This window comes from Callorhinus ursinus, unplaced genomic scaffold (genome assembly GCF_003265705.2).
Source record: "Callorhinus ursinus isolate GAN/ISIS: 27379988/994484 unplaced genomic scaffold, GSC_fseal_2.0 scaffold19, whole genome shotgun sequence".
NCBI classification, from domain to species: Eukaryota; Metazoa; Chordata; class Mammalia; order Carnivora; family Otariidae; genus Callorhinus; species Callorhinus ursinus.
Genome location: NW_027397081.1, coordinates 10,411,456 through 10,436,426, shown reverse-complemented (window position 1 = coordinate 10,436,426; position 24,971 = coordinate 10,411,456). Strand labels below are relative to the sequence as shown.

The 24,971-nt window shown below is 52.2% G+C and overlaps 1 protein-coding gene across 6 annotated transcripts in view; it reads right to left on the bottom strand.

Moving 5' to 3' along the window:
• Positions 1-5,147: 5,147 nt before the first annotated feature.
• TTC12 (tetratricopeptide repeat domain 12) overlaps positions 5,148-24,971 on the bottom strand; it is a 42,775-nt gene continuing 22,951 nt past the window's right edge. For all 6 annotated transcript variants that reach the window (XM_025893915.2, XM_025893916.2, XM_073903760.1 and 3 more), the window contains 14 exons: positions 23,941-24,001; positions 23,119-23,307; positions 21,943-22,012; positions 21,027-21,115; positions 19,107-19,275; positions 14,398-14,490; positions 13,312-13,372; positions 12,387-12,524; positions 11,794-11,892; positions 11,261-11,329; positions 8,844-8,945; positions 7,451-7,550; positions 6,326-6,551; positions 5,148-5,305 (listed from right to left, as the gene is read on the bottom strand). In XM_025893915.2, the coding sequence (XP_025749700.1) occupies positions 5,233-5,305; positions 6,326-6,551; positions 7,451-7,550; positions 8,844-8,945; positions 11,261-11,329; positions 11,794-11,892; positions 12,387-12,524; positions 13,312-13,372; positions 14,398-14,490; positions 19,107-19,275; positions 21,027-21,115; positions 21,943-22,012; positions 23,119-23,307; positions 23,941-24,001 (1,539 nt within the window). In that variant the 3' untranslated portion in view covers positions 5,148-5,232. The remainder of the gene's footprint in view (positions 5,306-6,325; positions 6,552-7,450; positions 7,551-8,843; positions 8,946-11,260; positions 11,330-11,793; positions 11,893-12,386; positions 12,525-13,311; positions 13,373-14,397; positions 14,491-19,106; positions 19,276-21,026; positions 21,116-21,942; positions 22,013-23,118; positions 23,308-23,940; positions 24,002-24,971) is intronic.

Genomic DNA, 24,971 nt, shown 5'->3' with positions numbered 1-24,971 from the left:
TGAAATAGGGTTTAAGAGGATTATTTGGGCTGCAGTGTGCAGGGGGCTCAGAAGACAGAGAGGGGACAAGGGACTCAGCAAGGAGGCTATTCCAGTGTGCCTGTCTTTTTCTGTCTCCCTTCCCCCAGAAACTGAGGATGCAGTGCAGAGTTCCCATCGAATGCTCATCTCCATCCCCCGGGCTCTCCCGTGCCTGCCTCCACCCTCACCTCGATTCCCACCAGCCATCCTCACCGGCGCTTCTGCAGGCCAGTCTACACCCCGGGTAACACTTCTCTATCCTCCACTTTTGGGCAGAGTCACATACCAACTCTCTGACCCTGACAAGAATCCTCATATTTAAGAACTCTGGAAAAGAGCACATAAGGATGGCCAGGCAGGGGGTGCCTGTGGAAGCAGCCGACTCAGTATAGTGACCGCAACCATAGCTACCATTTCCCGTGGGCTTGCTGTGTGCCCAGCCCAATGCTGAGAGCCTTCCAGAAATCATCTCCTTCAATCCTGACCTCAAACCTACCCCCACCTTCTATGGATAAGGCGATGGAGGGTCTCGGCAACACACTCACGGTGTGAAGTTAGAACAGGTGGAGCTGGGCCCTGAGCCCAGGCTTCCAGACCCGGAACGGGCACTCCGGCTTCCGTGCCTTCTGCTTCCAAGAGCCTCCTGTGAGCACCCGCCCTTCTCTGCACCCGTGGCTCAGAGGTTCTCACGCAGCGGGGACAACTCGGCCTTTGGGAGTCTTGATTTCCTTATTTGTAAATGATGCGGTGTGGGCTAGACACGTGAATTGTATTTAGCTAGTGAAATCAGATGGGTTCCAATAAAGCAGATGTTGGACTCGATGGTCCCTGAGTTATTTTCAGCTTGAACATTCTAGAAATCTTTGGCCTCATTACCCATTTCAGTATTTCTCACTATTTTGTGGGCCTTTGGTCTGGCCTAAGTCCTCACTGCATGGGAGCCAATGCATTTTAAGTGGAGACTCCTTTGTCTGCGGCAGAGCGAGCCGACCACGGGTGCGTGCACGTGGGTGGAGCTGCGGCTCAAGGGGGGGGAGGGCCCTCCACGAGCAGCTGCAGCGGCGGAAGATTAAGAGTGCAAACGGGGGGGCGCCTGGGTGGCTCAGTCGTTGGGCGTCTGCCTTTGACTCAGGTCATGATCCCAGGGTCCTGGGATCGAGCCCTGCATCTGGCTCCCTGCTCCGCGGGAAGCCTGCCTCTCCCTCCCCCACTCCCCCTGCTTGTGTTCCCTCTCTCTTGCTGTGTCTCTCTCTGTCAAATAAATAAATAAATAAATCTTAAAAAAAAAAAAAAAGCGCGCGAACGGGAAGTTGGAGATAGCCGTGTGACAGGCAGCGACGCTCAGGCTGAGCTGAACTGGCACATCTGGCAGGTAGCCATGCTCACACCGAGCAGCGCCTCTCAACCCACCGGCGACGGGGCTCAGCCCGGAACTGGGCAGACCCGAGGCTGGGGTGGCTGGGAGTAGATGGGCAGTCCCTGCTGTTGCCGCTAGCATCCAAGGGCCCCTCTCTACCCCTGCCTGAGAAATCCGATCCTGGCCCCAGGCAAAATCTCCCCCTGGGAGAACCCATTCATGTTGCTGTTTTGAATCTGAGATCAAATTAGACGTCTTCGTTTAAAAAAAAAAAAAAAAAGTCATCGAGCTGGTTTCAGATCCCAGAAGCCCAGTCAGGGCGAGGCAGCCACAGGAACACCGGGAGCTGGCTGTCCGGGGAGGGGCGGGGGTGACAGTCAGCTCTTGCTCACTCTCCTTTTCCAGGGCACTCAGGGCGGGGGCCCTGAAGCCCCTGCCGGTATCTTGATGAATGAGCACAGTCCTTGGAATCAATGGGTTTTCCTGATTCTCAACTGAGGACAAACAGCCAGTGACAGGGAGCATCTGCATGGCAAGGGGGCTTGGAGGCCCTTCCTGTGTCAGGGCTCCCAGCCCGCTGCATGCCGGGCCCTGCTCATGTAAGTGCCGCCGGGCCCTGGGCTCACGCAGGGCCTGGTCACACGTTCCTGGCAATCAGCACTGTCACACCACCAGTGAGCGCTGCTCAGAACCCCACTGGGCCCAGGCCATCAGACTTTGATGCCTGGGTAGTAGATGGGCAGGTCTCAGGGGACCCTCGTGTTTGCCACCAGGCACGGGAGAGAGGGAAAGGCAAACGTAACAGCCGGATAACTGCTTGCCTTCACTGAGATGGGGGTACGTATGAGACGAGTGGATTTTGGGGAGGGTGGGAGGAGGCAGATGGTGAGTTCATGGTCATTTCTAACCTAGAAATAATAGTCACCATGAAGCAAATGCCTTCTGTTTTCCAGTCACTGATGCCAAGCTCCTCATGTATGTTATATTCAAATCCAAGAATTCTGCAAGTAGGAACTGTGGCTCCCACTTTATAGAGAGGAAACTGAGACTCAGAGAAACTAGACTTTCCTCCAAGCCATGCCCCCTAGTGGAGGAACGTTTACAGGAGTGAAATTCTGGCTCCCCTACCTACCAGCTCTGTGATCCTGGGAAGGAAGTCCTTACCGTCATTTATATCTTAGTTCTTTACCCATCACAGGGTCTTTGTGAGGCTTCTGTGGGGCAGGGTCTTGAGGCACCTGTTACAGTGCCTGTCATAGAGTGAATGGTCAGTGCACGGGCAACATTCACTCTCTCTCTGTGGCCTGCAGGTCACTGGCTTATGAGGACCAAGAGCCTCTCGACTGGGGAAAGGAGTTGTAAATGTTTTTGAATTGTAAATGTTTTCTTCACCTCCAGTGACTCTCTCCTCTTACAGGGCCCTCTGAAGAGCCCCTATTTTGAAGGAATTTCGAGAATAGGATGAACGTCATCTGGCTCTCCGAGCCAAGAAGTTCTTGGTAACAGAGCCTCAGGAAAGTGCTTACAAAGCCATGTCTTGCCCCTTCCTCTTATTTCCTCCCAGCATTTAACCTCAGTCCTGCCTCGCTGACCCCTGGAACCATGGCCAGCACACTGTCCAGGATGGCTGTTTCCCATTGCCCCCTGAAACCTCTGTGGTGGTGTCAGGGTGCTCATTAGTTCCATATTGGTCCCATTCTCTTTAGGATAGACAACCCCAACCCCTTTGCCCGTGGCTTTCGCAGAATAAGCTGTGGCACAGGGAGTGGGAAGGATGGTGCTAGCAGCTCCTGGTACAAGATGAACCCCTTCTCCAACACCGAATTCATTTTTCCAGGCCACCTGGGAGCCCGAGACGAGAGCACGCGTCAGCCGTGACAAGCCCAGGGAGGGCTGGCTGGCGCTGGGGATGAACGCCAGTGTGTAAACCATCCCTCTCCAGCCCGAGAGGCGGGAGCTCCTCAGGTGCAGCCGGACCCTCCTCTAAAGCCGGGAAGATTACTGCTCTCGGCAGGCACTCGGAAGCAGAGATAATAATATAATTTGACGTTCCCCACTCTTTGGGGAAGAGATTACACGTTTAATAGCCATTTTCAAGAGCCAGGGAGGAGGAGTGCAGCCAAAGAGTGGGAGGAGGAGGGACCCGAACTTCAAATCAGAGGAGCTGAGCCTGCTGGTTATGTACACAGGCAGCCTTTTACATTTTTGAAGCTCCACTGAATTCTCTCTGGAAACAGCACATTTTGTGGCCTCTCATTTTCTTCTCTGCGCTCTGTTTAGCATCAAGCCAACTCCCTTTGCCATTTAGTAGCCTCTCGAAGTGTGTCTGTTGGCCTCCTGGGCCCGAGTGGGAAGGTCCTGACCTCTCTGATGCGGCCTGTCACTTGCCAGCCACCAAGGGACTGTGCTAGGCACCATCATGAAGTGCTCCAGTGAGCTCCCTCCAGCCCCACACGGTGCACCGGTCCCAGCACAAGGGTCTCAGGGCTACTGATTTCCTTTCGGCCCCTCAAAGTGCCAATTATTTGTCTTAGTTTCAGGAGCCAAGATCTTAAATCACGCCGAGGGCTACCGCACTTGTGGGGAACCATTTCTTTGGGCGTACTGAATAAAAACTCTGAGGAGGGGGAGAATTTCCTTTCGTACATGGTCCAGAAAATGTCCAGCTCTGATTCCTTAAGGGACATGGGCTTTACCCTTGCTCAGGCCCCTCAAATTTAACCCAACCGATGTCACCCTCAACCCCTTCGACCTCAAGATGGTGCCTGGTAATGTTTGTGTAGCACTTTATAATTCCTTGGGTGCTGGGAAGTTCATAGAGGCCTCACAGCAATATAGGTGACTGGCTGGACAGGTATGCTTCTAGCTTTTCCCAGAAGGAGCAATCAAAGCTCAGAGAGGTTAAGCGACTTGCCTGGAGTCACGCAGCTGTCGGGTAGCGGGGCAGGACCGGAAGTCTTTGGAACTCTGGTCTGACACTCTTGGCATTCACTATAGCATGAGGGTCCTGCCACCCACCCTAAAAAGGTCGTGTGACTGTGCTGAGCCATGGGAGAAGAGTGTCACTTGTTGGACTTGTCACTTGTTGGACTTGTCACTTAGGGACCTGGGGTCCAGAAGTGCCAGTGGCAAGGGAGCTGTGTGTTTGGGGGATGGGGGGAGCGCAGGGTGGGTTGGGAAATAAATACGTCGATGTTTATGTGAGGTCAGGGTGGAGACAGGTGCCCCTGCTTTGGCACTTCAAGCAGAAAACCATCTAACACGTGGAATAGATGTTTATAAATCCCTCGATGGGCTGGACGAGGGCACCAGGTAGCGCTTCCTTGGATCGTCGAGAACTCCCTGTCAGGGGAGCCACCACCTAATGACCACTCAACCACTCAACCACCTACCACCGAGCACATGCACAGTGGCAGGCCAGGCCCAAGAAGCTGCCAACACTGTGCCTGGGCCGGAACTTGGACACAGATCCTGCTGTCGAAAAACTTGATGTTTCTAGCTTTTGCCAGCAGAAAACAGCCACAGGGGCAGGAAGGGCACTCAGCTGGCAGAATCTAGTTCCTGTCTAGAACCACTGCTTACAAGGGAATCTGGGAAATGTGGCTTTCTGTTTGCTGGCGTCCAGCCCCTGCAGGGCAGGAAGGGACGGTACAAGAAAGAGTGGTGGATGCCGAGCGGTTTCCAACACAGTGGCCAGCCTGACGCCCACTCTCCCATTACCGGTGAAAACCAGAGGCAAGCATCTGAAAACAACATTCATCTCTGGAGTGGACATTCGAAAGTCTTTATTAGCACAGGGACCCCCCCATAGCACACAGTCCTGTGTTTGTGAAAATGCACAGACGCTACGTGTCTTAATCAGCGACATACTTCATCGTCGAGTTGAGAATCTCTAGCCCGTGCAGCTCCCGCAGCTGAGCAGCAAATCTGCCAGAGTCAGAACACAAAGGTGAGCACATCAGTGCCATGGGGCCCGGAGCCACCCCCTCTCAGGGAGAAGCTGGCTGGCAAGACGGAAAGGGAGTAGCTGCTGCCCTCGGAGCCCTAGCGATCAAAGCAGGGAAGGTGCTCAGGGAGGTCCACAAAGCACGGGAAATGCTGTGAGTGGCTGATCTGATGGGATCCTGCACTCAGGGACTCCCAGTAAACTGCTACTCTGAGCTCATCCTAGCTAATGTGCCTTGCTTTCTGGAGAAGAAAGATTTTATCCAGGCCTTCCATTTGGACAATCAGACAGAACGTGAAAGGGCCTCAGATGTCATCCAAGCCAACCCTCTCGTTCTCCAGAGGAGGAATGGGAGGGGTAGTCCTTACGAGGAGGAGCCAGGCAGGCCAGTGCTGCTCCCTGCCCATGGAAGGCACCCCCTTCTATGCTGGGGCCCTGTCCCTCAGACACAGGGGGGCGGCTTCTGGGAGCTTGAACGACTAGGTGTTTCAGCAGATCAGAAGCCAGCCAGAGCAGAACAGAAGCTAAAAAAGAAGCGATGTACACAGCTAAAGCCCAGATCTCTCGCCCTGGCTTGCCAGGTGGTCTGGAACACGCCATTCTATCCCTGGCTTCAGTTTTCTCCAGCACAAGAACGTTACCCTCCCTGGACATTCTCCCATATGCTCAGGCCCCAGGTGAAAAAGTAAAGCAGGGGGGATGTGTGGGAAGAGGGGCGAGGAGCTGGAGGGATGGCAGCGGCAGTGAGCACACGGAACGGATCCCCGTCAGAGGGGCATCTCCCTACTCCGGCTGGAGCTGGAGCTCCCCAGTGCCCTCAGGGAAGCGGCTACTGGGCCCAACACCTGTCCGCGCACAAAGCACCAGGGCTCATGGGGCTCTCCCTGGAGTGCCGGGTGGCACGGAGGCCCAGCTGCCGCACAGTGCCTTCTGGAGTGTGACTGACACAGGCCCAGCCCACTCCGCCCCACCCCCCACCCCAGCCAGGAGCCGTTGCGTACCTGGGCTCAGCCGTGCACAGCTTCCCCAGAGCGATCCCCGCGTTCAGCTGCACGGCTGTCTTCTGCGCATCACCCCCCGCATGCCTCAACAGCACCTGCACGATGTCTGTCTTTAACAGGGAGGGCGCAGCGTGGGGCACCTCCATGCAGTTCCCCAGGCAGAGGGCGGCATTGCCCACCACGATCTCATCCTCGGAGCCCAGCAGCTTCATCAGAATGCCGAACTCTAGGGGGAGGGGAGAGAACAAGCATCTGTCCCTCCGAATCCCAAACAGGAGGCTAGCCATGGACGCGAGGGGCACAGGGAGTGTCCGTGGACACTGAGCGTCCCCAGAAGCTCTGGGGATCGTCACTCAGCAAGTATCTGCTGAGCACTGTGAACCTCCTCAGGCCTCCTGTGGCTCTGAGGTCTCAGGAGCCCAGAGCAGTGCCCAGGGTGACACGGCTGTCGTGTGAATGAATGCTATGTGTCGGACAGGTCTGTCTTCCCTAAAGTCCCCGCTCTTTACCCCTACACTCCAGAGAGAGTGCCCCAAGGGGGAGCCACAGGCCGGCTCCCTATAGTTGCAGGGCAAGGAGCAGGACCCAGAAGAAGGGCCCGCTCAGTCTACTTCCCATGCATTCCAGAGCAGGTGTGAGGGCAAACGTGAGCAAGCTGTCTCGCTGGGAACCCCCGCCACAGATGCCGGCAGCCACTTTTAGGTACTAGACTGACACTGGCTCCGACGCTGCTGTCTTCCCAGTTCACTACAGGTTGAAGGTGTCCGCCCACACGCCCCTCGAAGGGCGAGAACCCGTGTTAGACCAGCCTAAGCAGAATACTTGAGAAACAATTTCCATTTACTTGGGGGGGGGGCTGGCTCCCCGCATCGACCCCGTTATCTCTGAGCCATGTTACAGCAGTTTCCAGCCTGGGCAATGCTATGCATGTGCGGCCGAAGGCTAATTAAACGTTTCTAGAACAGGGTGAAACAGCCGTCTCCCTCGGTAAATGCAGCGGAAGTCTAGGGAGAGGCCAAGAGCGCTATGCCAGTCTCTCCCTGCTCCTCATCCCAGCTCCTTTGCAGCTTCCGGGATGGCTGAACCTCTGGGGTGTAGGCTCCCCTTAAGGAAACGAGCACTTACTTTTATCCAGTCTTATCACTTCTTCTCGCGCTTCATGAAAGCTATTCGTGCAGACAGCTAGTGTCTTTATGGCATATCGTGATGCAGTCTGGCCCCCTGTCTGGGTTTCAGAATGAAATCAGAAAAAGAAAGTCAGTCCTAGGATTGTTCTGGGCCAGAAACCAGCGAGCAGCTGTGCCCGTGCCTGTGTGGCTTCTGGACCTTCTGAAACACTGCTCCCCTGAGAATGGCCCGCACTTCCCGGGGAGCAGGCCAGGTCCCTGTCAGGGTGGTGTCATTCACGTCCCCAGTAACACAGCCCACAGCCTGGTAGGAATTCTGCCAGGGCTACGGGCCTGTCATGCACACCTGGGTAACTGCCTGTAGAAGGCTTTAGGAGTGAGTGGCTGAGGAGGGAAGGATGCTGTCGGCTGGCAGATCTACCAAAACGACGGGAAGAGTACCCCACTCGCGACCCCCTGTCATTTCACCATTGGAGAATGGGGGCTGACTTGCTACGGCTGTCAGGCTGACAGGCCTGCACGGAGAACATCACAAATCTAGATCATTTTAAGAGGTGATAACTGTCAAATCATAACCCACAAAATCACCCAGTGCAGGGTCTTGAAGATGCGCATGTGCATCTTCCATGCATAATGCACATGTGTGTGCATGCGATCAGCAGGCTTTGGTGGGTGTGCGAGAGCCGCATGAAGTCTGAAGTCTGACCCACCATCTCACCCGCTCAGTGTTGCCCTGCCCCAGCAGCAGTCCCCCGATGGAGCACGCTTCCTGGCCCTGCTTAGCCCGGGGTTTGATGAGAAGGTCTGCCATGGGGCCATCACGCTAACATGGGGGGGTGAAGCGCGCTGGGCATGGGCAGCTCGGGCACGGGCCACAGATGGCAGCCTGATTCCTCACCTGGTCCTCTCAGGGAGTCTACTCAACTGTTGCACTGACTTGCTCAGACCACGGGAGCATCCTTGTGTCCCATGGTAAGGCTGCACCCTCCGGGTCCCATAAAGGGACAGTCAGCACTCTCTAGGCAGCTGGGGAAAGCACGGCGAGCAGAAGGTGAGCAAAGTAAGGGGCCCGTGGGACCCTGTGGAAAGCCACTCCGACCGTCTTTTTCAGGGAAAGAAGCCGTTCACTTTGAAGTGAGGCTTGCCTGGCGAGTCAGTTTTATGGCTGCTTCTCGTGAACAGCTCACTTATTTGTGCAACAATCTTACGATGATGTTCAGAGCGCCGTCTGGGGTGAGAGGTGGAAGGAATCTTCAGTCAAGAAGTGTTAACACTGGGCAGGGGTGCGATGGTGGCCCCTAACTGAACACAGCCCTCCTTAATTCTGTCCCCTGGATGATCTATGACGCTCCTGGGAGTTCAAGTGCGTGCACCCGAGCAGCTCACTCTACCTTCAGGAACTTAATCATCTTCTTCACCACTCCAGCTCTCAGGGCCTCCTCCACAATCTTCCGGGAGGAAGCAAGGGTGCGGCTGAGGACACCAGCAGCTCTCTGAGTGAAGGGGAAAGGAAAGATGATTAACCGTTCTCTTCAGAAACGCTGATGACCTTGAAAAGTCAGCAAGTAGCTTGGGGAGGCAAAAACAATCATTAGCATGGGGAGCAAAACCTGCACCTTCATTTTACAAATGTGGAGTGGCCCTGGGACCAGCCGGGAAGCAGCGTTCATTTTATAGCTGCAGGGCAGGTGACTCCAAGGGCTGGAAACATGGCCCCTTGGCACACAGAGGCCCGGCTCACATCAGCTCGACACATAATCGACCAGTTCAGCTCTGGCAAAGAAAGTCCTGGATACCCCACAGGGCTCTGCAGGCCCTTTACCAGGTGGAAGACTTCTTGGATTGACCTCGGGGTCTCATAGCTTTTCCTCCCTCCCTCCCGAGGTCCCTCCCTCCTTCCCTCCCTCCCTCCCTCCTTTCTTTCTTTTTTAACTAGCTAGCTGTTACTGTCTTATGGATAGAACACTATCTTGAACCTTTCCGATGACACAAATGATAGTTACTAATTTTTTCTTCTGTTTCCTGTATCATTTCTATTTCTTTTGAGTTGATTTTTCTGTTAATCTTGGTTTTTCTGTTTCTGTGTGTGGCTTTCCTGAAATGTCTGGTGACCCTGGCTGCCCATTTCTGGGCACATTTATGAAAAAGCAGGACAAACGTATTTGGGCATGCTGTGTTCATAGGGAGTTAGTTGACTGACAGGTGGAAAGGAGGCACTTCCAAATCCTAGGAGGCAAGACATTTTTCTCTGGCCTTTCAATTCCACGAGAGAAAGCAAACTGAAACTTCCCACCTGAGGATAGCTGCCTGGCTGCCAAAGCATGATCCCCCATCTCTCATGCGTGCCCTGAGTGGTCCCAGGGTTCTGGAGTCTCCAACTTCTCCACGGCCTAGCGGGCAGACCCACACCCCCTGTATCTGTAGACTGCACTGTTTCTTCGGCCCCGCCTCATGAATTATGCCCTTTTGCAGCTATTCTCCATCTTCCAGAAAAGGGTTAAAATGATTAAAAAACCAACTGGTGACTCCTGCCTGTTTGTTTTGTCAATGTGTGTTTGAAACTTTGTTGTTGCTGTTCCCTAATGCTTTTGGTCTGATTTTAATGAGGTTCTCCCTAGGGAGAAGGGATAAATGTGTATATTACCACATTATCAGTCTTGTTTCCCTCAGCTGCTCCCTGCAGGTGCTAGAATGTTGCTGGAGTTGACACTACAGATCTCTTTTGAGGCCCAGGAGAGTGGGAAGAGCACCCTACCGAAGGACCAGCGTCCCCTGGTGAAGTGCTGCTGTGCCCCACAGGCAGGTCAGCATTGGACTCAGGCAGAGGCAGAGCCCCGGGAAGATCTGGCCAGGAGAGTACTTGACCACTGAGCTTGGAACTACCCTCGGCTTCGCTCTGGTCAAAACCATTCAGAAAAACCCAAGTACCTGAGAATAGTGGTGCTCACCACTTTTGGGGTCAGGGATCTTTGTTTTGAGGATCTGATGAGAGCCATGATGCCTTTCCCATGAAAATGCACACACATTCAAAATTGTCTATACAATTTTAGGGGGTTCTGGGGAACCTAGAGGCCTACCACACATTCCTGGAGTTCACATTAAAAACCTCCATCCTCTCATGTCTGAATTGACTTCAAGGAATTTATAGGCATACTAGCCCCAAACAGGATTCATCAGATCTGCTCAGAACCTTTATTATGATCCTGAACCCAGTCCCCAGTCTGTGCTCCTTGAAGGGAGGGTTTCCCAGACCTGCTGGATGTCCCCTAGTTGTTTCTCTAAGCACTAGGGCCCTAACCTAATAGGTGGAAAAGTTGGGGTGATTACTTCTGTGAGTAAAGAACACATCCTAGAACGGCAGCAAGTAGTCTGATGAATCATACTGATGTTCTCCCGATGCTCTGTGTTAACCATAGGTCTTTCTTGGCTTTCTTATCCAAATGTTAGAAACAGAAATGAGAAAGCCATCCCGGCATCTATCTCTAAGGGGACAAAAACCATTATGCATAAACAACCTCAAGGATCATGGGCTTCAAAATACACGCCTGGCTTTCTTGACTACAGAAAAAAAGAGATTCTAAATAAAATCTTGTGGCTTGTCCAATTTGCACCAGGGTATCTTGGAATAGGGCAAATCAGATAAGTTACACTGTATAAGTTGGTAAGTTGCAAACTATACAGAAAAGGGATTCTTAACTTGGGTCCATGGACTCTAGGGGGTCCACAGATGGGCACTGGGTGGGGGCGTCACTGAATCCCCAGGAACAACAAAGGAAGTGGTTTCTGGATTTTCCTGGGAGACACTTACTGTCAGGATCCCTCCATCTTGGCTGTTCAGTAGAAACATGCACCTCCTGCTCACCTCCAAGGCCCAAACCTGCCATGACAGGGAGAGAGGAGGAGGTCTGAATGGCCTGTCAATGTGGATCCACTATGGAGATTCTTCTGAGCAAACAAAACTGACCTCTGGCTCTTCAGCAGGGCCACACTCTGTCCATATTTCCCTTACAACCCCTTCTTCTATTCACTCTTACATCCTCCCACGGCTGTCTCCCTAACTACAGGGCAATACCTTGAGATCAGAGACCACATTTTTTTTGACTTTGTAAATGCAGAACCTAGCACCATGCTCAACACAGTCATTTTTCTGGATGAACACCTGAGTGACTCATCTATTTCTCAGAGGAACAAAGTGACAGAGCATCTGTCCAGCATTCCCCATTCCCGCCGCCAGGGTTTGAGTCCCTGTGCTATTCTCTTTGTGAAAATGAGAGCAGTTCTAGCAATGGCACAGGCTTGGGGTGTCCCAGGGCTCCCAGCAGGGAGGAAAGAACACCACACCTCATAGGCGATGGGGGACTGAAGACACAAGTTCATCACAAGTCCCAGGAGTGTGTACAAGACCTCTCTGAACAGGTCCACATCCTCCGCACATCTGGCCTTTGGAAACAAAGCAAAGTAATCAATGACCTTTCTGCCCTGCAGCTTTTCATGGCCATCTCATCCCCTTGCCAATGGCCCCAGCATTACTTACACTCCCTAAATTTTCAATGTCATGAACCTAGCGGATGTTGGAAGATCAGAGACCACTTCCATGGATTGGTGTTAGTGTGGGAGACTGGCAAAGAGTCTCCGGTGCTGTGCCATGTAACTCTGGTTCAGCCTGGTCCTGTGTTTAGACTGGAGAGTGAGCTGCTAACGTGGGTAGTCAAGCCAACTCCACCAGAAAATCCTTCAAACCTCTCCAGGGGGGCTGAGGCTTCACCTGGAGGGCGCTGTAAGGCTGGCCACCCATAAAATCCATATTATAGAAGGGATAAGCCACTGGCGCCAGTACCCTCAAACAGAAGTTTTGGAAAAGCCAGATAATCAACAAGAAGCCAGTGCTCCCAAAGCAGGGAAAAGACTAATTCCGACTAGAAAAGTTACAATACCATGAGGCCCAAACAGGCCTCCCGGAACTCTTCAGAAGCAGACATCTGTCTTCGGACGGCAGCCTCAGCACTGAGGTTTCCCATGAGGGCAATGCACTGGCAGAAAGCTGTGGGGTTGGTTACCATGGGGTCTCTCTTCTAAAAGCGAGTCAAGAGAAAAAAAGTCTGCAGAGAGCAGGCAAACGATGCTGGGGCAATCTCTAGGGGCGTCCCTCACTCTCGAAAATGCCTGGGAACCAGAGAGTATAACGTCACCCAGGGGCGTCAACAGGCTCACGCTGACACCAGGATGGAGGCACACAGAGGGGGAGACCCAAAAGCACCTTAGCCTGGAATAGGGGGACCTAGGGCTTCATCCTGGGGACGCCACCAAGCAGCTGGGAGAATGTGGGCAAGTCTCTCTTCTCAAAGCTCCCATTTCCACATGTGTGGAATACGGGAGTGTGGATATGCTCTCAGATCCCGAGACTTCTCTGGCCCCTTTGGGATAGGTCCCCATCATAGCATGCTCTCCTAGAAGAACCCCACCCTGCTAAGTCCTGTGTCACAGGCTCAAATTACCACTTGCCCTCCTGGCGGGGCTGACTGCCATTGAGAGAACAGGGCAGCCCCGCAGTCCTTATGACGGGTATTAGGGTCAGAAGGGGACAGACAGGGACAGACCCCCTCTCTCCACCTTCGCCTAAGACGCACAGTCCACATCCACCTTTGTCTCCCCCATACCGGCCCCATCCATACGCCACCTCCACCTGTCCTGACTGCAGTTGTTTTAATAACTGAGAATTGTGTAAATTCCAGCTGTGAGTAAATGATTAATCAACCTGAGAGACGACAGGAGCACTGGAGTGTAAACTGTGTTTAAATGGCTCTGCTCACGTGCCTGAGAATACCTGTCACGGGTGATAAAAGTGAGGGGCTTGCTCACCAGAACACCTGTGAGCGCCAGGAGCACACCTGGAAGGTTGGCCTGGAACCAGACGTGGAATCTGTTGAGAAAATATTCCCACGATTTATTTCTGCAATGCACAAACTAGAACATAAACACAGTGTCTTGGACAATGGACCAGACTGTCACAAACTCTGGGCCCATGTCATCTGCAGCATGCACAGATGATTTATTCTGAACCACCGCCTCCCCCGACCCCCAAATGTCACTGGGTATGTAACGTGGCTTTAATTTCTCTTAAGTCAGGAGAATTGCCGTTGATGCTAAACAACAGATCTCAGATGGCAGCTTTCTCAAAGCAGAAGTTGCTGGAAGCCCTAGATTTCTGCCAAGCTGACTTACCGCCACCCCTGCCCTCCCCTTGCTCTGAGCCTGTGTGCCCTGCAAACAGGAAACACGGTGCAAGCATGTTTCTGGAACACAGTTGTGGGGAAGGCCCAGAGGCACACACGTCTGCACCTACGAGGGAGGCTCCTACCTGTTCCCAGCCCATGCCAACAGCCTATGAGCACAAACAGCTCTGTCTTATTATATGGCCATTTCTAAGCAAGACACCCTAAAGTTTGTGAGGAAATTTAAAAAACAGACAGAAGATGTACTTAAAAAAACCCTCAAGAATTACAAAAATCTAAGACGCTTGCTGTTTTCCCCAGCAGCTAAGTGGAGATGGGGGGGGTTACCCACAATGCCACTGGTAACCCAAGGGGAGGCTACCTTCCACTGTGCCATCTCTCAGTCATTCAACACACACTTGCTGGGCACTTCCTATTAGGCACTGATGAAGGGAAAGAAGCTTCTCCACTAGATAGTAGGCTTGTTTACTGTGAGAGGTACTGTTTGAAGTATGCCACTGCTTCCAAACCCATCGAGGACTGGGTCCCCCTGCACGCAGAGGGACAGGAGTGGCCAACTCCAGCCCCCTGCTTGGAAGGCATCAGCCCTCCTACTCAGTGAATCTTGTGATGCTCAGTTGGCCAAGCCTCCCTGCATACTGCACATTTTTAAAGATCAGACAGTTTAACAAAGGTTGAAGAACAAATGTCAATTTCTGGAAATAAAAATTACCTTTCTTCCAGAGCCAAGTCTGTGAGCAGTCCCATAGCTGAGTTGGCCTCCTTATCTGAGAAATCAAGAAATGACACCAAGGCTTCCAACAATCTGCAAAAATCCATAAGAACCTCAGAGCAGGCTGTCCTCCAGCTGAGAGCATCCCCAACAAGGAGACCTTGCAAAGAGACCAGGAAGGAGTCTGCGTGGGGGTCAAAGAAGCCGAAAGGGTGGCCTCGCTATGTCCTCCTAGGAAGCCCAGATCCCTGCCCTCCCCAAAGACAGAGACAATCTCCTACGGGAATGGCTCTGCCACTTAACGTTAACTCCCAGAGGGTTGAACAGTTTTAACCAAAGTTCATTGACTATCAGATGTCAACTGGGGAGGAATCTTGAGTGCCTCTGCCATGTGACTCTGGCTCAGCCAAGTTCAATCACATAAGTGACATTTAAGTGGCATGCTTACTAACCTGCTGATGACTAAAGTGGGAGGGAGGGCCCCCTAATCAGGTGGGGGATGGAATAAGGATTCAAAAAGATTTTGACAGGCTGCTGAATATGTCAGATGAAATTTAATAGGGTTAAATTCAAAGTCCTCCGCTTAGAGCTGGAAATTCTATATAAGTGATAAAATTGGGAGACCTGGTTTATGCCCGGTTCATACAAAAAAGATGTAAGGGCTCTCAGACAACTGCAAACCGAGTCTGAGCAAACGGTCCGCCGCAGCTGCCCGAAGGAGCTAATGCAATCTTAGGCTGCCCTAACAGACTGACTAGCACCACTGGGAGTCCTCTGTCTGTCCAACCAGGCCTAAGCACCTACAGTGTGCTGAGTGCTATGCTTAGTACAGGAGCGCAGTGCTGGGCTCCTGGTGGCCTACAGTGACCCACGTGTGTTCACGGGAGCGGGTGGTACTGGAGGTGGGGAATCCGACTGGGGAAGAACTGGAATGGGCCAGACAGTAAAGAGGGAGGGATTCGCTGGGGCAGGGGCAGAGGGTGACACCCCGCTGGGAAGAGAGAGGCCCTCACGAAGGCCTAGAAGGGCAGGTCACAGATGTCCGAGGAGAGCCAGAAGGAAGGGAGTCCAGATGCTGAGGAGGGAGAAGTGACAATACACCATCTTCCTACAGGATTCTGGCTTATGCAACTGGGTGGTTGAAGTGCCACCTATGAAGGCAGGAAGTTCAGGCAGAGGGTCTGGTTGGAAGAACTACTGGCAATTTCAGGTAGTAATGCTTGTGATGTTGAGATGGACATGTCCAGCGGCAGAGGGAAGGCTCCGCGCACTCAGAGGACTTACACATGATAATTAAGGCCATGAATGAAAAGAGTGCCAGGAGTAAGACCCCTGACTTGGAAGGGCGACAGCATGAGGGGAGCTTGTGCAGGAAGCCGAGAAGGATGCGCCTGGGTGTAGGAGGAGGACCAAGAGGGGCAGTGGTCTGACAGCCACACTGCGGGGTTTCACGAAACATGCTAGTGAGCCACAGGACCCAAAGCCATTGGGCAGTTAACAATAGAGGCAGGAAAGGGACTATCAGATTGGGGTTTTAGGAATGGACTCCAGTCACCCACATCGACGCTACTGGATTTATTCGGCAGCTTGTTCTAGGAGGGATGTGAAAGTCAAATCATCTGAAGAATGGTCAAGGAAACCAGGATGCCTAACCTGGAAAAGATCAGTGTCTTCAGATGCCACAGGCACCGGAAAGTGGGGGATGTGATGCATTCTGTAGGCCTTCAACAGACTGAACCAAGGCCTCCGCGTAGGGAGCATGGGATGGGGCAGGCAGTTTGTGCCTGGTGCAAGGAGATAGCTTTCTATCAGTCAGAGCTTTCCTGGAACAGGAGGAGCTGCCCTGGGAGGTGAGATCTGCATCTTTTCATCGGCTGGGAAAAGACTCCCAGTCTATTAGCTGTTACAGCGCCCATCCTCATCAAATGGAGAAAAGTATAATGGGCAATGCTGGAATCTCCCCTGGAGGGCATCATGCACAGGCCATAGTGGGGTACCCCACAGGGGACACGGGCATTGGGTGGGGCAGGACGGGACTGTTTCTGTGGTACTGGGTAACCCCAAGCTGCTGCAAATCCCCAGTTCCTCAGAGGTGTGCTCTAGCGTTCCTGCTGTCAGAAATCATGTATTTTGCTGTTGGTTCAGATTCTTCCTTCACCAATTAAATCTGTTTTCTTCAGTCTTGAGGATGAATGCTAATGAACCTGAAATGTACAGAAGAGGAGGTGGCAGTCTTAGATCATCTTGGTTTTTGTCAGGGCGCCTGGGTGGCTCAGTCGTTAAGCGTCTGCCTTCAGCTCAGGTCATGGTCCCAGGGTCCTGGGATGGAGTCCCGCATCGGGCTCCCTGCTCCGCGGGAAGCCTGCTTCTCCCTCTCCCACTCCCCCTGCTTGTGTTCCCTCTCTCGCTGTGTCTCTCTCTGTCAAATAAATAATAAAATCTTTAAAAAAAAAAAAAGATCATCTTGGTTTTGGTCTTCGGAGACATGAACAACTAGGCTTCCTCTCCAGGTGAAGAAACATACATCCTAACTGTTTCATTACTGTGGCAGGCGCCGTTTGCTGACTAATCCCACAGATACCCCGCTATCCCCCTTCTGTCCTGCCTGACTCTACTAGAGAAGCTGGAACCACTTTTCCCACCGGGGTGGCATGTGACACAATCCTGAGCAAACAGAAATAAGCAGTAGCTTCTCTTGATAAAAGGGACAGATCTAGCTGCTGGTAACCTGTCTTAATGAGGGACGTGATACTTGGAGCTGCAGCAGCCTTGTGAGACCATGAGGGAGAGATCAAGGGAAGGACAGAGGCCTTGACCCTGATATCTTTAAGCCACTGAACTGGCTGTGGCCATCTGTAGTCTTTTCTGTTATGTGAGATAAACAAGACCAGCTTCTCCCGATCAGGTATCCTGTAAAATGCAGCAGGAAACATGTGACTGGCATGCATGTATCACTTCCGTTAAGCTTCATCATGAGTCTGTGATACAGATGAGACACCGGAGCTTGTCAAGGTTAAGCAGCTTTCCTGGGCCACGTACACAGAAGGAGGCAAGCAGAGGATTTGAGCTCATGACTGCTTGCATTGAAAAATCCAGCACTTTCCACAAAGTGACACTGGCCGTCACTCAGTTCCTATCAGTACTCGTTTGCCCCTTCGACTTCTCACAGGGGGGGAAAGCATTTTAAGAGAAAAGTGATGTGTGTGCCTCTCCGGGAGGTCGTGGGACGTGTGTGCAGCCTCATCCTGTGCCGAACCATCTCTCTTCATTTCAGAGAACACATGCTCCCTCTTTTTGGTTTAATCTGAGATGGACATTAATGAGAAGAGTGGGCACGAAGGTAATCAGCGGAGGTGTCTCTGACAGTCTGGAGACAAGGCAGGACTGCGGGAGATGCTCAGAAATGCCACTCTCCAAAACAATGGACATTTTCAAATGAAAACTCAAGCAAGTCAAAGACAGCTGGGGGGCAGGGGGACAAGGAAGAGGCTTGGGACAACCACACCACTTTTACTCAGACAGGCCAAAACCAAATGAAAAACCATGAGGGAGGCATCGAGGAAGTGACTGCAGTCATCTGAAATGTGAAATGTGCTTTTGAGGATTTAACTCTAACAATCCATCTGCTGGTGTAGGCTGAGCTTTGGGGAGATGCCAAGCCCCTGCTTGTGAGCCACGGGGGCCGCGGCAGGGCTGACAGCGGGAGGGCCACAGCGAGGCTCAGCAAGCCCCTGTCCTGAGCACGACGGACCTCCCCCGGATGGGCCCCGGAGGTCTCCGCTCGGTCCAGGAAAGACCTACCAGGATTCCGGATTTGGCTGCTTCTCTTACTGGGAACAGAAGCAGGAGCAGGCCTTCAGGGCCTGGGAGACAGAGGGGTGAGATTCCCTGGTGATGTGCTGCAGATTCTCCAGCCCCATCTGTGAAATGGGCTCATAACACTTATCTTGCCTCCTTCCCAGGCTGAGAGGAGATATAGTGAGAAGAATCGGAAGCCAACTTCTGTTTTTAGATTGTGTATGAAACACGTATAAAGCCCGCTGTGATCCTTGCTTGACTTCTACCGGGTGGAGCTACACGGAATTGCCAACACGCAACTCTTTTGATATAAAAAATGGTAATGTCACACGTAGAAACTAGTGCTATTTCAACTGAAAAGCACTGGAAGGCATCACTGGGGTTAAGTCTACTTAGGGGAGAGGCACATTCTGTTTCCACGGCTGTAAGCCTTGGAAAGACCGACGTGCAAGAGTGTTCCAGATGCGTTTATTTACTTATGCTCTACCTTGCTCCAGAAGGGCTTGAAGAACATGCCAACTCAGACAGTGTCACCGCGAACAGGAATGAAAGAAGAAAAGTGCTGGCAGAAAGAGGGCAGGACGGGACAGAGGCTAAAGGGGCAGGAGCAAATGACCTAGTTCAGAGCTGGATTCCCAATCTGGGTTTGAAGGGCTGCCATTTACACCACCTGCAGTATCTGTGAAAGGGAAACTGGTCAGAGAAGTGAAAGTGCCTGGGGGTACTAAGTTCAGACAGGAGCTTGTCCTCGAGGTCCTCCCGAGGGAGTGCTCCTTCCTTTCTGGTTTGACCCCTAACGAAGTCTGATGGTCCCTCTCCTGCTGGAGGTGTGGGAAGGGGACAGGCAAGTGTTAACCTGGCAGGTGACAGTCTGAGAAGCCCCAGGGAAGCTCCCGCCAGCAGAGTCCTACCGGGTCCCGTCAAGGTGGCTGATGATCAGGCCCCGTCCGTGGTCTGCCTGGGCGAGCTGCAGCAGCAGGGCCAGGCTCTGCTGGCGGACGGTCAGAGCCCTGGCGGCCAGCAAGGAGGGCAGCAGCCGGCCCACGTCGGGGTGCTGGAGTAGCAGGCGCTGGTTTTCCTCTGCAAGACAGGGGACGAGCACCTCGTGCACATAACAGCGGTTACACCACTCGTCTCTCCCACCATGCCACTGGGAAATCCAGGTCTCCCCCTCGTTTGAGAGGCAGGGTAATAAAGTGTCAGAGCACGAGCTCTAGAACCAGGCTGCTGGGTCCCGGTGACCAGGGGCATGATCGTGGCTGAGTCATGGACTCCCGTGCCCCTCAGCTTCCTCCTGGGTGAAATGAGGAAGGTGGCTGATGTGGCCGAGGGGTTAGCAGGGCTCAGGGAGTGAATACGAGCCAGTGCTTAGAACAGGGCTGGCTCACATGTGGGCGCCACGTAGTGTTATTCTTATGCTGCAAAAAGGAGCTCGCTGGAAACAATCCAAATAGCACAGGAGTACAAAGCTGACCGTGAAAGTCCCCTCCTCTTGCGGCCCCTCCAGGTAAGCTCATTCCTTAAAGCAGCACCCCCCCCCCGACCTCTCTTGTGAATACTGTTAAAAATATGATCCACCCTACGCTGTCTCAGCTTCTCTCTCCCACTCAACAGCGTATCAGGGACATAGTTCGGTGTCTGTAACTTTATAAGCATCCCTGTGTCCTTTTAAAAATCTTCTTTATATTCATTGAGTTGGATATACCTGGATTTCATGGATCTGACAAAGCGTGCGCATCAGAGGCTCTGTGTGACCATGTTTGCTCTGATGTTAAAGAAAAACGTGACCCCAAGGTTCACTGAAACCGAAGTCGGCGCAGGCTGAGGAAATCAGGGCTGCAGGGAGAGGGCTACGTCTGGTTCGCCCGAGTAAAAGCTCGGTCACCAAGCCCTCCCTCCCTCCCCCTCGTGTGCGTGGGGGGTACAAGATCACCACCCGGGGCCAGTGCAGAATCCCACAGGGCAGTGAGGAGCCCTGGTAACGGCGCTCGTCTGAGCCTGAGTCCCTTCAGGAAAGGGTCCCCCTCGTTCTCTAGTCCTCTGCAACTTAAGATGATTCCCTCACTCTACTAAATCAAGGGAAAAAGTCGTATCATCTCATATTCAGCCTGTTATAGTTTACGAATTGCCTCCACAAGCACTATGGCCGGCTTCCCACAAGAGCCCTGTGACAAGGAGACCCAGATACCACTATCCCCATTTTCGGTGTTTTCCGTCCATGGTTGGGTCTTTCCCTATGAAAACTTGACTTTTCTAAAATGAGGGAAATACCTACAATTTATATTTACATTTACTACTTTACAAAAGGGGTAAGAGAGATTGTGCAAAAACTTAACGAACCCCAGAAAATGCTAACATGTAGAAAGGTAAATAAATGTGAACAAGGCCGATAAGCGTCGTGTAGCATTTACTGTCCCAGTATTACACCGATTGGGGTCATAAATAAGACGTCAGCAGGGACCATCATAAGTCTCCTGACACTGAAACGGGTACTGCGGTCAGCAAAAAGGAAGGATACGTCTAGGTGGACAGGACAGGAACAGCTCTGTCCACTGCACTGCCATCTCGGGCGCAGACGTCATGCGTCTGCAAAGCGCCCAGGTGATGAGATGGCTCGTTCTGCCGACAGTGACTTTGTCCAACCATCAGGGCAGCTGTGAGGGCGGTACAGATGTGGCCACAGCGCAGGCCTCGCTTCTGACCCCCATGCTCTCTGGGGGAAGGTCCGGACATCACCTCCCTCGGGCCTGGCCCACTGGGGAGACAATCCTGCCCGTGCACACATACCCACAGACCATGAACGAGGTTTACCGGCGATGACCCACACTTACCGTTCCCCGTGCACACTGCTTGCCAGAGCCTGAGGACAGACACGCACACTATCTCTCCCACTGCATCTTTTCCTGCCGTGGAAAAGCACCTAGAATGGATGAAGGAGGGCAACATTAAAACTGGAAAGTAGTCCCGATCTTCTTTTTGGCTGGCTTTAGCCCACCTCCAGACTCCTCCAGGGCAGGCTGAAGCAAGCAATGTTTTAACGCAGAGCCGCAGGTCACCAGGACCCGTGGGCTGGTCAGCGCTGAACCAAGAGCTCCAGGACAGGGGTGCAGGCCGAGGAGTCGGGGCTGCATGGAGGGAGGCTGCTGAGCCAGGGCCACGGGCGACGGCCACACAGTGACCAATAAACCGTGGTGGGCCAGCAGCCTACTGAGGGCTCATGGGCCCCCATACACACCCAAACATGTGCTGGTGACCCCAACCCACGTCAGTGTCCTCCTAAGCCTGAGGAGCTGCACCCAAACCATTGAAATACGAAACAAAATAAAAATTAATTCAGCAAACCACCTCCTTCCATACGGGTCTTTCTTCAGATAAAATTACAAATGAGATCAGCCAGGATCCAGTGGATCTCATTTCTTGATGTGATCAGCAAATTCCAAGAGAGGAAAAGAACAAATGCAATCTTGCCCAAACTGGTGGGAAACCAGAAAAAAGGGTCACTTCTCTGACTCTACAGTGTCTGGAGGGACCCCAGGAAGCGTGGCTGACCTCTTCCCTCTCTGTGGTTAACTGTGGCCGATCTCAAACAAGCGGAGGCGCAAAGCCCCGCCCCTTGCCAGGGCCACCCCTGCAGACTGAGGGACAGGCCCAGCCAGTGAAGCCGCTGCCTGTGTGACCAGGGATCTTTCAGGGGGATTGGTTGTTCTTCCTTGCTCTACTGCTGGCTGTCTTTACAAACACCCCTACCTTCTTAGGACCTTATTCTCGCTGATGAGACTGAATCCATTGTGTGTTCTGAATAAAGTTCGTTCTGTGCCTGGAATGAATTCATAAAAAACTGCATCAGATGCCTGAATGGTCTGGGGCTGATGTCTGGCCATACCAGAGCCAGCTGATGATGAGAAACCCACTACGGAATGTCAAGGTCACCAAATTAACAGATTGGGCAGAAACAAATACCTTTACGTTCTGAAACCTACAGCTGTCATCGGCCACTTGTAGACCCAGGGAGAGGGACATCCTGTTCTGAGAAGGGGAGCTGGGCCCGGGGGCCCTGTCGGTTATCTGACAACGCATCACTCTGTCATCTTTAGAGAGTCTCCAGGAGCTGTTCAACCTCCGGGAAGAACGAGCCTATCCATCTGTTCTTAAATATTTATTTTGAAGCTGGTTCTAGGCTCTAGAGAGGAACCTATACTCTCCAAGAACTAGTGAAGGGGTATTTGAGCGACCCCCCCTCCTACACTAGAGGGAGGTCAGAGATCCCATCTCTGCACACACAGCATCCTGTCACTGAGTACAGAGTGGTTGAAGCTCTGAGATCAACGTTTACAAGAACTGGTAAAAAGAGAACGGTCTCACCAGCAGGAGAGCTGATGTTTGCTCTGGAACGACTTAACATGTCCTAAGAAGCCGTTACATGTAACTGGGGTGAACCTTGCTGTTTATCTTACATAATTCTGTCTTCCGTTCCTCCGTGGTTGGGGGGAGCTGTGTCAGGGTGGGATATGGTGTTGGGGGCATCCAGGGGGTATGCAGGGAAACCCAGAAGGTGTGCAGGTATGTGGACGATGTGTGGAGCATGCGTGAGGAGTGATTATGTGTGGTGTGTGCATATGTGAGGTATATACATGTGGTGTGAGTATGTGCCATGGGTGTATGGTGTGTGTATGTGTGTTTTGTGTTGTATTGTGTTTGGGGCGTCTACTGCATATGTGCTGAGTGCACGCACGCTCTGAGGGGAGGATGGCGCCTGGGCGGGGGTATATTTCTTATGTGGCCTCTTCAGTCCTGACATTATAGCAGATCTTCAGTATGTGTGGAAGGAAGGGACACAGGGATTCTCTGCCTCCTCGGGACTGACCTCTACACTGTCCCTTTACACTGACTATATTCATGAGATCATACGCATCTCGGGCTTACAATCCTGCATCATTTCAGTCAGGATTTCAATCCCCCCTGCATAGAACAAGGGGGTCTGATCGGGCTTGCAAAGCGTCTCCAGGAGATTCTTGACTGTCACAGCTGTGTTCTTTCCCGAATCCAGTGATCTGTGGGCTTCCTTCTCTTGAAGGTCTGCTTTCTCCTGGAGATTTACTTGATTCAGGTAATCTACAAAACAAGAAGGAAGGGGCGCCTGGGTGGCTCAGTTGGTCAAGCGACTGCCTTCGGCTCAGGTCATGATCCCAGGATCCTGGGATCGAGCCCCGCATCGGGCTCCCTGCTCCGCGGGAAGCCTGCTTCTCCCTCTCCCACTCCCCCTGCTTGTGTTCCCTCTCTCGCTGTGTCTCTCTCTGTCAAATAAATAAATAAAATCTTAAAAAAAAAAAAAACAAAAACAAGAAGGAAAAGAAAAGAGAAACAAAACCCTAACGGTCAACATCATGACACAAAGAGTCACCTTTGTTGAGGATGGGAGGCTGAGAGGCGTGAAGCATTACAATCATTCAAACTTGCCTTCAGCAGGGAAAATTTTAGTCTATGCCCAGGATTTTAAACCATCTTCGGGATTCAAGGACAATACTATGCCCTGCCCAGAAGGCTCTAAGGGACGATGGTGTAGAAAGGAGGAAGGCAGAGGTCTGAGTGGGAGAACAGAGAGGAAAGAGGAGTGGGCAGCCTGCTAACAGAGAGAGTTTGATGTGGCTTTGAGGCCAAGTGCAGGCCAAGTGCAGAGAAGGTATGTCCCGGAGCACAAAGCGAAAGTGGAATTCAAACGAAGGACACCAGCAGGAACATCCTCACCTTTCACCTGGGTCTGAAGCTGGGGCTTTAGTTCTAAGATCTTCTGATAACACTCTCTAGCCTGGAAAAAAGAAACAAGACCTTGAAGAGTGGTCAGGTGGTGAAGGTGATTATAGGAAAGACACCAGGCACCACAGGGCTGGGCTTCATTATTTCCTCCCAGCCTCCTCCCGATCCCAGCGTAGGAGGCAGGCAGGGGGAATGCAGCATGCATTTGACATTTTGTTTAGGCTTCTCTGGTTCTGTGGGGCAAGAGGCATTATTTCAGAACTTATTTTTAAAAAATAGTGTTGTCAGATCCAGCCTGTGATGGAAAAATATCCAGTCCTAAATTCTCGTGGATCATGCCTGGCTGGTATAGGAATAATCAGAAGGTGATTGCAAAATTTAGATATGATATTTGCACTGAGAGAGAACAGGAGGCTACTTGTCAGATATGCCCACAAGGAGTCGGGAAATAAATGAAGCTGGAGACACTGTTGACAGAGACTTTTGGGAACAGGAAAAGCGAAGTGCCTATGTAAACACACAGGGCTGCAAAGAGAGCCTATAAGGGGTCCATTCACTGGCCTTGTAAGAAAACTTGAGAGCGAGGGCCTCTCCATGAGGAAAGTGCTGGAAAGTTTCTGAAAAAAAGAAAGATTCTAGCTTGTGGGGCATGTTACTGGGTTTTGAGCAGTACTGTCCTCAGGGGTATCAAGAACTCTGCCCAGTCACTGAGAAAAAAAAGCGCAGAAGAAAATGGCTCTCAGCTGTCCTGAAAGCTCAAGGCTCATCCAAAAGATTAGGATTAAAAAATGAATGGAAGAAAAAAACATCACATAAAAGAGACTAGTGTTGCGGGACAGAGGTATACACATCAAACATGGTAACTGCTATAGACTGTTTGTGTCCCCCCCCTCCCCCAAATTCCTATGGTGGAACCTAACCCCCAATGTGATATACTTGGAGGTGGGGCTTTTGGGAGGTGATTAGGTCATCAGGGTGGAGCGCTCATGAGTGAGATTTGTGTCCTTATCAAAGAGACCCCA